Raw genomic sequence first — 17,689 nt, 5'->3', positions numbered from 1 at the left:
CGCTGGGCGCTGGAGCACAGGGGTGACAGAGATAACGGCAGAGGGTGCACACGCTCACACACACTCCCCAGAGGAGGGAGAAAAGGAGCCACTCACACACGAGCATTCAAATGCACCAAATCGTCTGTATCCTTCTCTTACAGGCCCGAGGGACCCTCTCCTGGACATGCCTGTCTTCCCTCCTCCCGCCTGCCCTCATCCAACGCTACCACCGTACAACCCTGCGCACTCCAGCACCGACGCCGCAGCGTCGCCACGTTCATCAGGACTGCCGTCAACCAAACGGCCAGCCTCATCACTGCTTTCAGACAAGGGCTGCTCCCCCAGATCGCCAAAGCAGTTAACACAAGCTGCTGCGTGGCGATTGAAGATGCCCGGCTGACAGAGGTCCGACGTCATGCAGTGCACGCTGAGAGGCTTCTGCAGGAGGCCAGCGATGCAGAGGACAAGAAGATAAAGCGTGCCTCCCTCACCATGATGAAGCACCTCAGTGACACGGCGAGACGGCCCTACAGGAACAATGACAACCGACGAAGGGCGACTAGCGGAGACAGAGGCGAAAAGGGGGCGTGCCACATCTGCGGCCGAATGGGTCACTGGGCCAGAGAATGCCCTGACAAAGGAAGACACCGCGGGCAGAACCATGCCCACCGCAGCCAAGAGAGTGATCGCGAGGACCGGAAAAGAGGATCCAGAGGGGACCAGGACGTGTTTATGTAGCATAATTGTGGCAAAGCACTGTTCCTGCTTTTGTTGTGGTTTGTGGCGTGTGTGAGAGTGATCAGTGAGCAGGGTGCAGTTACCCACTTCTACCAGTGGAGGTCGTGTTCGCCCCGTGGAATAACGCTAGAGAGGTCTCTCAAGTGGCTCGTGAGATCTATGCGGAGCGAACCGTCGTAGCGGACGTTAACGTGTGTGTTATCTGTTGTGCTTCCACAGGTGAGAAGGGGAAATGGTTGAAAATAAGAGCAAATGTATGTGTGGCTGTTTCGTAATTGAAGTCTGAGATCGAGGGTATGTGAGTTAAATTTACGTTTTGAATGTATCGTCTCTGAGTGATTACCTAGCGAAGAGGAAACAACGGCTAGCCCGTTGCTAGGTTACCAGGAGGCGGGGTTGACGCTCGGTTACGTTAGTGTTCGTTTAACGTTATGGGATGTTTATTCAGTAGAAATGTGAATATTTAAACGTATACGAGTAAGATTGAATGTGGGAAACGACATGATTAATAAGTTCAAGTCGAAGTCGGGTATGGATCTGTGTTTTGAAATGTAAAAAGTAGATAACGCTCGACAGGAAGTCTCTCAAGTGGCTCGTGAGACGTATGCGGAGCGAACCGTAGTAGCGGACGTTAACATGTGTGTTGTCTATTGTGCTTCCACAGAAAACCAAAATAAAAGCTTCTAAAGAAACAAAGAAAAACAAAAATAAATGTGTCTTCGCAACATTACCATGCTACATTTACGTTTGACTATCTGCTTTAATATAAAACCACAACAACTGTGTTTTATAATTGTCTTATATAATATAAATAATTGTCATTCGTTCCCGTTAGCGAGAGGATTAAAAACAAACAGACACCATAATGGCATCAAAAAGGAGTTATCCCAGCGGTGCGGAAAAACGGAAGGAAAAGAAAACTGATCAAGAAAAACTTGCAAAGGGGAAAGGTAAGTTATTTGTTTATGTGGGCTGGAGAGGTGGAGGTGAAACGCTGTTGTCCCCCCCCCCAAGTTTGTTTATTTGTCCTGCTAGCCAGCTAGCTAGCGTCGGATAAATGTTAGCTGGCTGGCTAATATTTGTTCGTCATGAATCAGCGTTTTTGTTTGTTTTATGAAAGTTGACCATATCCTGCCATGTTGGCCTATCCTGCCATGGGAATGACTGATTGACTCCACACCCGTTTATTCACATTCTAACAGGGAGGGAGTGAGGGAGGGCATGTTGTAATTGTTGTTGTAGTCAGTCCCCTGTTATTGTTCAGTGGAAGTTGTCTCTCACATATTTGACTCTTAATGTTATTTTAGCCTTAACTTAGGATGAATTTACTAAGCTTAGTTTGTATTTTGTAGGCCCTTCATTAGAAATGTGCTACTGTTTTATAATTCAAATAAATATTTTATGGAAATACTTTATTTGGCATGGTGTTGACTATTTTAGACTATTGTGGTAGTGGGTCATTTATCTTAGTTTTATTACTTTAACTAGTACATTGTGTAAAGAAATGCCAAAAACTCTTAAAAGTGACAGTTTTGTAATTGGGTAAAAGCTTTAAAGGGACACTGCAATCATAATGTTTAATTTAAAAACAAATACATTTTTAATTTTCCTATATTACTGCAACATCACTGTAATAATAAAATAGGAAAATGTGCTTCTGATCTGTTTTGCTTGATGATCTAGTGAGCTTTGTCTCTGCAGGAGCAATTCTAAAATATGTTGGCGCTGCAGACATTGAGCCCGAGGGATCTCCCGAACATCCTGACCAGGAAGCTCCAGGACCAACATGTTCCTCAGAACCTCCTTCTGTCCAGGTGAATAATGTGTGTTATTCTTAGTAGCTAAGCTGATAATTGTGGGACGAAGCTAAGGCAATTAAGCATTATTTTGATTGTTGGTTTGCTTTTTAGTGTTGCACTTGTTGGTTTGTTGGATTTTCTTATTTAAAGTAAGCAATTTTTTTTTATGAATACTCAATCTGTTGTATTTATTGACATATAGAGGATTCTTTTCCTAGTATTATAGTGTTTGTTTGTTTTTAAATCATTTTAACTTGCCTGAGTTGCTCAACTGAAGATGTTTAATTTTACCTGTAGCCTGTTTTGCTCACGAGGTGTAATAGATTGTGGAATCTTAGTAGACCTTAGTAGACGCACGCTGCTGAGAGTGGCAGCGATCAGCTCCGATGACCATGGTGCTTGTAAATAAGGCAAATGCGCCATCTAGTGGGACGCAACATGTTTATTCGTGTTGGAGCAATGACAAGTACTACTAACAAAACAAAAGATGCACAGGGTAAAAAAAATAATCATAAACTCAAGCCCAACAAAGATAACAGATGGGCATAACTGTACATAGTAATGATTACTAGTACTTCCAACATTTGTATATTTTACTTTCAACTCGAATTTGAACTATTCATCCCCTTTTTTCAGCAGCCATTAACACTAATAAATTAAATTAAATCAAAACAATAAATTAAAGCTGCAAGCAGCGTTTGCGGGACTGAGCCGCCGTGGACGACGCGATGCCCGATTACCCCCAATGACGCCTGACCCCTGTCGACGCCCGCAATTGACCCCCGTCCTTTGCCAACGCCCGGCGACATCTGCTGAAAGAAGTCTATGCAAATGATGCAGATTTCTCTCCTCCATTTTTTTTTTGGGAGGATGCTGTCAAATGTAAAATATTGGCCTTGATGAGACAAACACGTAGGTGTTTGAATGACGTCTGTAGCACTTTTCTAAAGGAAACTGCAGGCATTTGTGTGTTGACAAAGAGGGAGAAGAGGTCTAATCATCATATGCCTGTGTATGCAAATGATGCATATTTTTGACCTGCATTTTTTTTAAGTGGCTGTCAAATGTAAAATATAGGTCTTGATGAGACAAACACGTGGATGTTTGAATGATGTCTGTAGCACTTTTGTAAAGGAAACTGCAGCCATTTACAGTATAGTGTGTGTGTGTGTGGAAGTAGGGATGTGCGATACCACTATTTTTCCTTTCGATACGATACCAGGTGATACCAAGGCTAGTATCCCGATACCAATACAGATACCGATACTTTTAGACGTCCAACTTGTGTATATGAAAATGATGACTTTTACAACGAAAACTCGTGAATGTTATTATAAAAAATGTATTTTATACCTATGTATAAGAATTAAACAAGCTGCCAAATATCAGACTTTGTTTTAATTTTAATCAGAGAAATCAAATTAACAGGTCAACTGAAAATCTGAGCAAATCTCTCTCAAAAAAGAGAAAATAAGAACAGCTGCTCTCAATTCAATATAATTCTTTTTGGACCAGACAGAGTGGTCTTCAGGTTAGAACTTGACAGAATATGTCTGTCTCTTTGGGAGTCATCTATGAAAAATTTAAATATTCTTGATGTAAAAGGAAGTCTTTTTATGGGAAGTATAACTCACATACCACCACAAATAGACTAAATAGCAACAGTTTTACTTGAAATGTGCCATTTAAGTAATTTAATTATTATGCTTTTCCAACTTAAAAGTGACACTGAATTGTGTTAAGATGATGGCAGGAATGTGAGTTAAATTAACAAATACATATTGTGCTGGGAGGAAACATTTTTATCTAACTAAATAAATAAAATATGTTTTAATGAAAAATTGACAAACATTCTGGTATTTTATGTAAATTTATCTTATCTACGTCTATATGCCTATTGCTGTCGCGCTACACTAACGTGTCTGCAAAGTTAACGTGCCAAGTTTCGTTGCGGGGGGGGGGGGACTGGACTCCAAGATGCTCCTGCTGATCACTGCTATGCTGGAGATGTGGCCTGTGATGTCTGCACTGGGAGGAAACTGAAGGCCCTCAAGTCCTGTCTGGTCTGTCGGGCCTCCTACTGTGACTCTCACCTCCAGCCTCATCGTGATGCTGCTCCCCTACAGAGACACAAGCTGGTGGAACCCAGCCAGCAGCTCCAGGAGAACATCTGCCCTCGTCATGATGAGGTGATGAAGATGTTCTGCCGCACTGATCAGAAGATCATCTGTGCTTTATGCTGTATGGATGAACATAAAGGTCATCAGACAGTGTCAGCAGCAGTACAGAGGCCTGGGAGGCAGAGAGAGCTGGAGGAGACCAAGCAGAAGATCCAGCAGAAGATCCAGCACACAGAGGAAGACCTGAAGGGGGTGGAGTCCATCAACGGCTCTGCTGATAAAGCAGTGAAGGACAGCGAGAAGATCCTCACCCAGATGATCCGTCTGCTGGAGAAAAGACGCTCTGAGGTGCAGCAGCAGGTCAGATCCACACAGGGGGCAGCAGTGAGTGGAGTCAAAGAGCTTGAGAAGAAGCTGGAGCAGGAGATGATGGAGCTGAAGAGGAGAGACGCTGAGCTGGAGAAGATCTCACACACACTGGACCACAGCCAGTTTCTCCACAGGTTCTCCTCACTGCCAGCACTCAGTCCGTCTCCAGACTCCTCCAGCCTGGAGATCCGTCCTCTGAGATACTTTGAGGACGTGGCAGCAGCTGGACCAAGCTGAGAGATGAAATACAGCAAGTTCTGCACAGTGCACAAACGTCTGTTATTATCTGAGGAGAACAGAAAAGTGACATTCATGGAGGAAGTTCAGTCTTATTGTGATCATCCAGACAGATTCACTGACAAGAAGCAGGTCCTGAGTAGAGAAGGTGTGACTGGACGATGTTACTGGGAGGTTGAGTGGAGAAGGGGGAGGGACTTCTGTGGTTTATTTTAGGGGGTTGGTGTAGCAGTGGCCTACAGGAACATCGGCAGAGCAGGAAGGTCAGAGGAAAGTAGATTTGGATTCAATTGCTGTGTCTCAATTCAGGTTCTGCATCCTTGAAGTGCGCATTTTGAAAGGAAGTTGCGTCATCGCATTGCGCGAAGGCTTGTCCCAATTCCCGAGGGTGTTTAGGACGCTCAAAATGCGCACTCGTAAATACGCACTCGTTTTAGCCGATTCCAAGGATACACCGCTACTATCCTTCGCGTACTTGGGTATCCCATGATGCTTTGCGTGCTGCTGCAAACCATCGTGGGATCCTGGGAAGTCAGCTGAAATTAGCGGCATGTACTGGTTAAGGCACGACATATAAATCTAAATATTGACGTTTCACATAAAGTATCCAGTTTTTAACGTAGGATTTTATTTATTTGAACATTCAACGGCATCGTTAGATGGCAAACCAATGGTTAGCGTGATACTATAAAAACGTCACTTCCAGGGTTGGCCAGCCAGAGGGAACGGCGGTGACGAAACGAGGAAATACGCCGAAGGCTAGACCGTCCCGAGTGGTTACCGGGGAGGCGGGGTTTGGTCCGTCCTTCTAGGCTGGGAACTCTAAGAACGCTTCCTTCAGACGGAGGACATTCGGCCTCAAGGGTGCAGAACCTGAATTGAGACACAGCAAATGACAAATCCTGGAGTTTATATTGTTACCCAGGTGAATATTGGTTTCGTCACAACAACATCAGTACTCGTGTCTCAGGTCCTCGGTCCTCCAGAGTGGGAGTGTACCTGGACCACAGAGCAGGTCTTCTGTCCTTCTACAGCGTCTCTGGAACCATGGAGCTCCTCCACAGAGTCCAGACCTCCTTCACTCAGCCGCTACATGTTGGACTTTATGTTCCTTCAGGTTCTTCAGCTGAGTTGATGAAAGTGTGACTGAAGTCGTCAGAGAGACTCTGAGCTGAATTCTCACCTTTGATTCTTCTTCTGTCTTGACGTTTGTTACCCAGTGTCTCCGGCTGTCAATCACAGGGTGGGTGGGGCCTGGACGCCACTTCCTGTTGGTGCTCCTGGTGACTGTTGTCCACCTGCTGGATGTTTGTGCCACGTTGTTTCTCTTCCTCTGCAGCCCATTCATCCCGCAGATTAATAATGTGTCATTAGTCCACATGACAAGTTTATTACTGTGGAAACACAGCTGAGGTCTGTTTCCACTCTGGACCTTTCCACCCTGACCTTTGACCTTTCAACAACTCATCCATCTGATCAACCTTCTGACTGTTGATCCGTTTGTCAACAATCAGATGAATGCATGTAAATATTGTGAGAGAATTTTGTCTTTTGATTCTGCTTGTTGGCTCAATGTGACAACAGTCAATCAATAAGTCATGAAATATACCATCAGTCTATAATGCATAACAATGTCAAGTCAATGATCAACTGTTGAATTGAAGCAATAAAGCAACAAGACAATCCGGATAAAGTCTCTGCTTGTTGGTAGATTTCTCTTCTGTCAAGATCTCCATGTATTCACCACAGACATTTAGAAAGTCAACACCATGAAGACAAGATCAAAGTTTCAAAAGCACATCAGTCAATGTGGGAAACAGATGATATTTATCTGGCACACACACACACACACACACACACACACACACACACACACACACACACACACCACTATTTTACAGAACAAGTAGAGAACGGGTACTTTACTGACTCACAGTGTATTTATTATTGCATCATAACCAATGTTCCCTCTAAGCTGCTTGCTTGCGCAATCGCGCACTACTTGCACATTCTCAGCGCACAAGGAACTCTATGTAGCACATAAAATAAAATTCAACAGAAACGTATTAATTAATAATTTTAGAGCTTTTATTAGGCGGTGCACCGCTACGCCTTCGGAATGATGTTTTTTTTCCTTCCAGCTGCACCGTATGAGTCCAAAAGGCAGAGAAAGTTTCCAGGCTGCAGCGCCGCGCTGACATAGATTGCGTAACAACGTGAAGAGGTGCCACTCCGCTCTATTTTCACTGGCTAACTGCAGCACACTGGCTTAACTTGTCTATTCAGAGAAGAGCTATCACTTCGGCTTATTTTTCAATCTATCACGCGCATGCCACTGCACATTGACGCAACATGACCCTCAGCCAGGCCACAACTGGACCTCAGCCAGGCCAAAGCAGGACTCTTCCTATGGTTAAAGCAGGACTCTCACATATAACACACTACACATCTCATCAACAACAAGATTTTGCTCTTTTTCATTTGAAGTGGGCCAAATCACTTCTATTCAAAGTAAACTCATGAAAATTGCTGCTGGAATTTGATTCTTTTAATAAGCCATGTAACTTGCTATGATCCAAGGTTTTGAACAGGTGTGATACTGGTGTGTGGCCACAGCGGATGCCCAGACACATGGAAAATTAGAGGGAGCATTGATCATAACACCCATGATCATGTGAATTCATATATAGGGATTATATAATTCTATAATATGTTTCCTGGGGAGTTGCACCCCAGGAAATAGACTATAATAAAATTCCTCGGGCTACACAGGTTTGTTACGCTTTGAGATTTGAGAGGACGAGACGGACTTCCAAAGAAACAGCTTTATTCAATCACAATTTAAAATAGTTGACTCTTTTTTAAACACACCAAGGAAAATCTTTTTTTAAAAAACAATAAGACCAGGTTTAGCTGCCTGAGTGAGTGTCAAAAAAAATAAGTACTATACCAAAAAGATTGTTCAACATCATAAGAAAATAAGGGGAGCAGGGCTGGACGTAGCCGAGCGGAAAGGCTAAAGAAAAAACTAAGAAAAACTGAAAAAAGGGAATAAACAAAGTGAAGGGAATCACTACAAAGCAAAATTTCCCTCGTGCTGTGCAAAATAAAGCAAAGTGAAGGGGAACCACCGACGCAGTCTGCCGCACGCTACGCCAACTCCTGTCCAAAAGAAAAGAGAACACAATGAATACACTAATACATTGAGACACTCAGGCAAGCGTTAAACAGTTCAAACAAAAGAAACATTTTCTTTAGTCTTCACACACACACAAAACAAAAGGTAACGATCACTGGGGAACAAAATAGTAATGAACTAAAAAGGAAATCAAACTGTAACAAAATCGCTACTCAATAGGAAACCCAAAGTTTCACCAAAATTTTACCAAGAAAACAAAGAAAACAAAAGCAACCAAAGAAAGTGGTGACGCCAACAACAAAAACAGACAAACTCAGTTGTCTACACCAAATAAACCACAACCAAAGGAGGGGGGGGGGGGGGGTTTAAACATTCAGCAATGAATGCCCATTGCCCACCTCTGGGATTGCGAGCCGAAATGCCAAGAACTGCGGAGGACAGAGTTCTCAGCGTGGACACTGGGGTTGCCGGGGCGACGGAGTGGAGACAAAGTCAAGTGCGTCCCGTCTCAGTTCATTACGGGACAGCTTTTTTTAGCTGCCAAATACGGGACAATCGCGTATTTGAGCACGGAAACGACGCAAAGTCACAAACAGAAATACAAGTTTACAACGGTACAAAAAGAGGATCGTGGTGCAAACGTAAAAAAATAAACAAAAAAACAACACGCTGCAGGACATAAAAACATTCACTTCATCAGAGGAGCGATGCAAAGCAAGAAAACGCTGCATTACGCATTCCCTACACCGGAAGTAGAGTTGCTCCACGAGGAGCGCTCCCCTACAGCGAAGAACAGTCCCGACACTTCCAGTGAGAGTCGCCGCCTCCTACAGTTTCAACACCGGGACATCTCGCGGGGGTGGAGGACCTCCACCTGAATGTGGAAGTGGGTGTGTTTCCACAAAATATGTGTCTTCATGGTATTTAGCTTTTTAATGAAAAGACTCTTAAAACACTGAAAAATAAATGCAATATAGCTATTTTATCACTTACTGTAAATGTACAGGTAGGAGACATTTCCTGCTTGGCATTGCTGCCTGTCGCACTTCTTTCGGTGCCCACGGGTCAGCTGCAGGGTCATCAACCATGAACTACCATTCATTGACGTTTCGCCCCTTGTGGCGGGACAGTGACAGGGACGTATGCCTCGTTGATTCTGTGGTTGTTGATGGGGTGAGGCGTTTTTTCCCCAACTCCTGTCCTTGTTTCGTTCTTTCTTTTATACAGTCAGGCAATCTTTGTAGATACGCTACTTTTATTGTATGGCCGCTAGTTATAACAGTGCTCATCAGGTAAAACACCCGGAAGCCAACGTCATCAACTCGCACTAGATGTCTCTGCATATTGCATGGAACTTGGCTGCCATCTAGTGGTTAACTCTCGTAACATCTCCTTTAACATATGGAAAGAAAGCAGTTGAAAATGGACAATAGTGACCGGATGAGAGTTACGTGGCCAGCAACAACAATAGCTGGCTACAGGTTAAACAGAAATGACTAGTTCACTCTCCTAAACATTAGAAAAAAATGAACAGTCCACATGAACAAAGTGGCACAGAAATAAACAAGAGGTGACATTCCTTCTTCAGAAAGTTTAAACAACAAAGTCTTTGCGGTACCTCTCAGGAGGTTTTATGTTGGATCTGGTTCTGGTCTGCTTGAGGCCTAAATGTCCAGATTGGGGGACACTTGGCACATCAGTCAACACTGGAGCCCGTTCTAGTTCTGAAGCCCCTTCCCTCCTGTCACCAACTATGTGCTCGAGTCTGCTGTCTGTTTGACTGTTGTCCCAGTCATCTTCCACCAGGGGACTATCAGATTGCATGATGAGAGTTTCATCCACCGGTCGAATGTGCCTCCTGTTGCGCCTGTATACCTTGTCCTGTACAACCACTTCATATGACCTGTCACGCAATTGGTTGGTGCAAATCCCCAGTGACCAGGAGCGAGAGGGCCCATTTTGTTGTAGGAAGACCCGAACTGTGTCGCTTTGCATTATCATGGGCTTGTCGTGAGCATGTTGGTCATATCACCACTTCGATGCAGTGACCCGTGCCAGCTTACGAGGAAGTACCCCCTGTATCACAGCCGGCTTCAGCAGAGGTGGATGAGAGGGTAACAATGTGCGTGTGCGTCTGGACTGGAGTCGCTGAACAGGAGAGCTATTGAGTCCCTCTATGGAAGTGTTCCTCCGTGCTAGTACGGCCCTCCATCTGTCATCACCAGCATGCACTGCCTTTCTCAGCAGGGTCTTGGCAATTTTGACAGCCGACTCAGCTTTACCATTACTCTGGCTGTGGTATGGTGAGGATGTGAGGTGTTTGAAGTCCCATACTGTTGAAAAGGTTTGAAAGTCCATGCTGGAGAACGGTTGTCCGTTGTCTGTGATGACAATATTTGGTATTCCATGCCGGCTAAACTGACGCTTGCAGCATTCAATGACAGTGGAAGCCGTTGTGTCTAGTGATGTCCAAACGAGGCTTCATGAGGCTTTGAACCCTTTTGGACTATTGTGTTGAAAATTGGTTCATTACTCGAAGCTTCATTCATTAAGAATGTGGGGGTCATCTGCTGGCACACTGGTTGTACTGCAGCCATGCAAAAGGTTGATGACCATAGCAAGTGTGCGCCTTGAGATTTTCTGTATTTGTACACCTTTATTATTTATTTATTCAAACGTTGGTAACTTTTACTTTGTTTTATGACTCTGTGTTTTCGTATGTCCTTTTATGTATGTTGGCTACTGAACACAAATTTCCCCCTTTGGGGGATTAATAAAGCATCTATTTCTAGATAAAACTGAAACGAACTTCATTTCATGTGTTGCTTTTCCTTCTTGCTCTGCCCTACCAATATATCAAGGTTACCTTGATATATTGTTCATGTTGAACGAAATTTGTTCCTCTGTCTAACATTAAATAAATAATTAATAATAAATAAATAATAAACCATTGCCAAAATCATTGCTGAAAATGTTAGGGTCAGAAATAATAGTAGTAAAGAGGTAAAGTTCATGTGAATATGCAGATAAAAAGAAGAAATTGATTCATAATACATATATATATATATATATATATATATATATATATATATATGTATATATATATATATATATATATATATATATATATATACATATATATATATATATATATATATATATATATACATAGTTGTTATCTTGCGTTGTTATCTCATAGTTTTCCCATTGTGCTCTAAAGAATGTCTAGTTGTTATATACGTCGCCCTTCATGTCCATTGCGTCTGGTACAGGAATCGAAAAACCCATGGTACGTCAGGTATTAGCTTAGCAGTTTAGCTCCATTGAAAAAACGTCCAGCCTTTATAGCGCCTTGTTGTTCTGTCTTCAGCCGCGGCGTTAAGTTTCCGCTTCTTTTATACAGTCAGGCAATCTTTGTAGATACGCTACTTTTATTGTATGGCCGCTAGTTATAACCATAGATATATACAGAAGGCTAGATGTCTCACGGCGCAGAATCAAACGTCCGCACTGGCCGCCATCTTTCCACAGTCAGGCAGTCACGGTCTGATGTAGTGAATGTGAGGGAACGTGAGTGATCTGAACAAACATTAACACTCTGATCTCACTGAAAACTTGACGGCTTTGCACACGGTTTGCTTTCTTACAAACGCTCATAACGTAGCAATAATTCTGGATGGTTGAACATGTTGAGAGTGCAGCTTTCTATGAGAAAAAAAACACAACGGTGCTATGGCAGCTGCACAAGTTAATACGACTGAGACCACTAAGATTTTCATTTCTTAAGTTAAGTTTAGCCAACAGCTATTTCAGGACAAACTACTATTTTGTTCACATACAATATTTGTGGTGTCGGTTGTAGTTATTCGCTGAGGTGCGTTTCCTATAACGTTGCTGCTGCATGAACGCAGTCTCATCAGTTCAAGCAGCAGAGACACGGTGATCAATGAACTAGAGCTGCTGATATCTCATCCCCCACCTGTTTGATTCAGAGTCGAACGGTGACAACCTGAGATTACAGTCCGTCTTTTTTCTTGTTGTGATAAAAGGGATTAGGATTGGTAGGTGTAAATAAAACAAGCAATTTGACATATGGAGAGACAGAATAGCTTTTTTTCTATATAATTTAACTTAATTTGCAAATGATTTACAATTGGATTGCTTTGCTACAGCATCATGCATTATGGTTTCTACAGGAAATCGGTGACTGAAAAAATGCCGAACTTCTGTGCCGCTTATGGATGCAGCAATCGTCGCTGTCCACAAACAAAAGCTTGTAGGATCACATTTCATCTGTAAGCTATTGTTGGAGCTGTTTGATTAATGTTACGATTTAGTGCTGGTTTGTTTAGTTTAGCGTTTAGCATATATGTTTTTATTAAATACGGGTGTGTGCGTGTGTTTGCTATTTTCACATGAAAGCCTATGGTTATAAATCATTAATAAGTATGCAGTATCATAACTATGCTTATAACCTTTATAACAAACCAAACCGCTCGAAATTCGGTTGAAAATAGAGCAATTTAGGGCTATTTAAAAGAACATGCACAATAAGAATACATAGTTATGAGTGAGAGGGGCGGAGCGAGGTGACTGTGGCAAGATGGCCGCCAGTGCGGACGTTCGATTCCATTGGCCAGCAGCGCGGATAAGACATCTCGCCTTCTGTATATATCTAAATTTTAATCAGGACGTACAGACACCAACAGATTTCTCATTATGATTATTCTCCCTTTTATACTTTTAGTGCCAGTGTTTCCTCATGGGGGGCCCTCCATGGTGGGAGCTACGCCTGGTCTGCCCATAGGGGCGCTGCAGGCCATGATGCCCCCTTGTGTGGACAGCTCCCCATAGTGGCCTTTCCTCATCAGATTCTTCAGTGCCAAGCCGTTTTATCTAATGTCTGTGTGAATATGGGGGTGGGCGTTTGTCTGTGTGCGTTGGTGGGGAGGGGTGGGTCCGTATGGGGTGGGGGGAGGGGCAGTGGAGCTTTTTATTTTTTCTCATTGTTATTATTATGATTGTTGTTCTTCTTATTATCATTATTACCTTTCTTTTTTTTGTTTTGTTTTATTTTGTTAAGCACTGTGGGTTGCACATGTTGTGTATGAGCAGTGCTATATAAATAAAGTTTATTGTTATTATTATTATTATTATTATAGAAACATAAAGACACATCAAAGAGTAACATGAGGTTGTTGTTGTGACAGTGGACGGTAGAGAGTCTGAATCCCCGTCCCAGGCACAAATCCTCATGGAGGCTTCTGAGGAGGTCAAAGATGGCCAATCTGTCAATCCCAGCTCCATAACCGGGGTCTATGGAATGAAGCCGCGAGCATTGCGGACTGATCCAGGAGAGCTTTCACCTGGCTTGATGAATCCGTGTCTTCTCATCCTGGATGGCGTTTAGTGCGACCCATGAAGCCTGGACACACATGTTGTGGATTGGTTGAACGCTGAAGGCTTAGTGACTCATCTTGGATGACGCAATCCTACGTTGGTGCAAGGGGGCCCAGACAGCAACATCATCAAGAGCCAGTAATGGACTCCACAGTGCAGCACTCGTTCGCTCGCCCTCCCTCTCCCATTTTATTCTGTAGTGTCAGATTCTGAAGTCGATTTCACTTTGATTCACAGAGTGATGACACCCTGGAAAAACTCTCCATCATTATAAACTCTCCATCATTTATTCTCTATTCAGGTTGATTGACTGCAGTTTGTCAGAGCTCAGCTGTGATTGGCTGCTCTCAGCTCTGAAGTCCAACCCCTCCCACCTCAGAGAGCTGGACCTGAGTAGGAACCAGCTGAAGGAATCGTCAGTGAAGCCACTGATGGATCTTGTCTACAGCAGTGACCATCAACTGGAGAGTGTGAGGTTAGTACTGGTTTGGAAGCAGTGGATAATGGTTTCAGCACCAAAGCCAGTTGATCCCACAGCAGAGGTCCAGTGTCCCCACTCACAGTGTGAGAGGAGGATGGTGACGTCCAGCTGCTCCTCATTCATCCAACATCTGCTGCCAAACTGCTTCTTCTCTCAGTTCACCACCCAATTATTGATCAGTTCATCTTCATCAGGCCTCAGTATCAGTCCAACACTCCATGGTCACATGACCTTCATATGTTCCACACTTGACATGTGACTGAGAGTCTGCTTCTTCTCACCAGTCACTCCATCATCTCCATCAACTCTGTGATGATGCGTTCAAGGACCGTGAGTCCTGACTCCTGCTGTCTCTTCTTATCTTTGCAGGTGGTGGTGAGGATGAGGAGAGTGAAGAGGAGAGCTCCATCTACTGGTGGCTGACAGAACTACAACCAATGGAGCCAAACAGCAAGCTGCACGCACCAACACTGTGTGGGCGTGTCACGACCTTTGACCCCAGTGCAGCCTGGTGGCTGGCGGACTGCTTCTCCCTACAAGCTGCTGTGGTTACTGGGAGAGACGTCCCAGAAGCCACTGGTGGAGCTGAATCCTCAGTGGAAGAAGCAGGACTTGGAGCAGCTGCTCAGTGAAGGCAGCAGCAACACAACCACTGCTTCTGCTCTCATCATCCACGGCTGGAACATCTCAGCATGAAGGTTCCACACATTAACAACACACTGCTCTGCTCTCACTTCAGACTTCTATAACATCTTCATTTTGGAGGTGAAAAATACTTTTCAAGAGACTTTATTTCTGCTTCATGATCTTAAATAAGGAAATCATGTGGAAAAGATAAAGTGATTCACAACACCTGTGATGGGAACTCAAATCATAATTGAATTATAAGTAAGACAAAAGAAGTTTCCCTCAAAATAATTCATGGTTTTGATGCTTGCCAGATGTTTGTGTGGAGATTTCAGAAGGACGTCAATGAATCAGAAGGAAACCAGATCATTTATTTTATGTGATTATGTTATATCATCCTAACTTTGTTACGAGCTCAAACATTATATTTCAATGATTCAATATTCTGACAATAAAAGCCATCACAACCTCTGACCTGTGTGACCTTGACCTCAACTGACGTTTCATTTCTGCTGCTTTAACACTTTGATTATATATCTCCTGAAGTCCTGCCATGGGGATTCTCCGTATCTGAATAACTTGTGTACTCAAACCTTCTGTAGGCCATACCCACTTCTCCACTCCGTCTCAACATAAACCACATGAATCAATGAAAGTAAATCTCACTTTTACAAACAAATCCAATTCAGTTCAAATATAATTTAAATAAAATAAATGATACATTATAATTAATCACCAACAGATAAATCAATGCTGGATATGAGGTGGTTTGCCCTCTCTGGGTCGGTGGGGAGGCCCTGCCTCAGGGGGAGGAGTTCCAGCATCTCGGGGTCTTGTTTGGGACGCCTCCCTGGGGAGGTGTTCCAGGCATGTCCCACCAGGAGGAGACCCTGCTGGAGGGACCAGGTCTCTGGGCTGGACTGGGAAGCCTTGGGGTCCCACTGGAGGAGCTGGAGGAGGTGACTGGGTCCAGGGAAGTCTGGGGGTCTCTGCTGAGGCTGCTGCCCCCGAGACCTGACTCCAGATACGGCAGTAGAAGATGGATGGATGGATGGATGGATGGATGGATGGATGGATGGATGGATGGATGGATGCCAGGTGATAGAACATTTCATAAAAACAGACTCTGCATTATAACTTCTATTACACTAAAAATAACTCACTCCAATATAACTGCACTCGTCCTTCTCTCACATTACATTGGATCACAATGACCAAACAACACAACAAAGACAATGATCCAACTGTACTGCCACGTCCAGACTCAGTGTAGGTCTGTAGGCCTCTTGGACCTTCATGTGAATCACTGCGTGTTGACTGGAGGTGAAACATGGCTGACTGCTGTCCTCCTACCTGGACAATGCAATCTCACTTTCAATCTCACAGCCACTAAAAAACCTGATTGTGATTGAGAGGTCCTCAGCAGCCAATCACTGTTGGGAGTCCAGCCTTCAAACACTCCTCCTGAATCCAGACTCACATCTGTGAGCATCTGGAACTTTGGCCCTGATCCTCCACACCACACAACTTGGGATGACAGCGCCACCTACCTGGATCCTTTCAGCAGCCAGTCCATGCTCTGACCCGTTTCCACTGTGGCCTCTTGGCTCATCTGGACCGGAGTCTGGATCATCAGTGTCCAGGTTCATGGAATCTGTCAGAGTGCCGCCGTCCTGTGATGTAATGATAGAGAATCACTCTATTTATACTAATGTGCAGAACCACTAGAGTGTCATTTCTTCACTGCTGTCAGCAACAAGCATTTGGTGTCACACTGGTGTACAACACTTATGGGCTAATTAATAAGAAATGACATATTTATGAATCACCCGCAATGCCCAGATTGTTGCTGCTTATCTGCTGATATGAGCCGTCAACTGTTGCAATATAGAACCACGGGCAGGAAATTACAATTAGTGTAGAGTGTATTATAATTTAAAAGTTTACTAACGGTAGTTCTTTAAAGAATTTAGCAGGGATGGGACAGGCTAACGTGACGACGTCACTTGTAAAACGGAAGGAGCTCAACCTGCTGTCACGGTGAAAACTCCGTGTTACGTCCCGTCGAGGGGGACCGAGACGCAACGTGTGGGACACCTTCCCCCACTCCCAAGGCTCATTAATTTCTCACGGCAGTTGGCGGTTTTCAACAAAAACATTTATTGATCAGTAAATGAAATAAACAAAACAACTTAACCGGTGGGCAGCAAAGGCTTCAGGGTGGGCCCAGGCCAAAATAATAAACCAAACTCCAACTAGCTTGCCTTAAGAACTAACTAAAGAAAGAAAGAGAACCCAAATACAGAAAGGCTAACCTCCCTACATACTTAATAAACAGGAGAAAAGAGGGGACAAAGAAAATGGCAGCCCACCCCTTTTTTTTTATTAACCTCTTTCAATGAACTCCAAAACATCCATGGTCAAAATCCATATTATTATGTTGTTGTTGTTTTTTTTTAATACTCATACAAAACAAAAAAAGTGGAGGGAGAGTGGTCTGAATTGGGTTCAGTGAGGGTCACATCCACTTGTAGCGCATTATTTCCGACTTCCACTTCCGTTCACTAACTCACTCAACCGTGATCACTAACTCACTCAACCGTGATTGGTGTGGTGGAGTGACGAGCACACAGCACGTGAAGTCTACGATGAGCTTCCTCCCACGGAAGTACCTTAGGAGGACACGGATTAAATAGTATGGCTTGTCCACCAGAAGGCTGTATTATGGTGTACGTAATATAAAACTTTGGCCCAGTTCTGCTTGTATTGCATTGTATTGGTTGGTGTTCCTGAAGTT

At 43.7% G+C, this 17,689-nt stretch overlaps 1 protein-coding gene across 1 annotated transcript in view; it reads right to left on the bottom strand.

Annotated features, from left to right (window-relative positions):
• LOC142892609 (NACHT, LRR and PYD domains-containing protein 14-like) overlaps positions 1-17,431 on the bottom strand; it is a 100,637-nt gene extending 83,206 nt beyond the window's left edge. Inside the window, exon 1 of the mRNA XM_076032803.1 lies at positions 17,421-17,431. Coding sequence (XP_075888918.1) covers positions 17,421-17,431 — 11 coding nt within the window. The remainder of the gene's footprint in view (positions 1-17,420) is intronic.
• Positions 17,432-17,689: the final 258 nt, after the last annotated feature.

This window comes from Nelusetta ayraudi, unplaced genomic scaffold (genome assembly GCF_046127955.1).
Source record: "Nelusetta ayraudi isolate G7.1 ecotype Tasmania unplaced genomic scaffold, CSIRO-AGI_Nayr_v1 ptg000039l, whole genome shotgun sequence".
NCBI lineage: Eukaryota > Metazoa > Chordata > Actinopteri > Tetraodontiformes > Monacanthidae > Nelusetta > Nelusetta ayraudi.
This window is presented reverse-complemented; position numbering and strand designations above follow the sequence as displayed.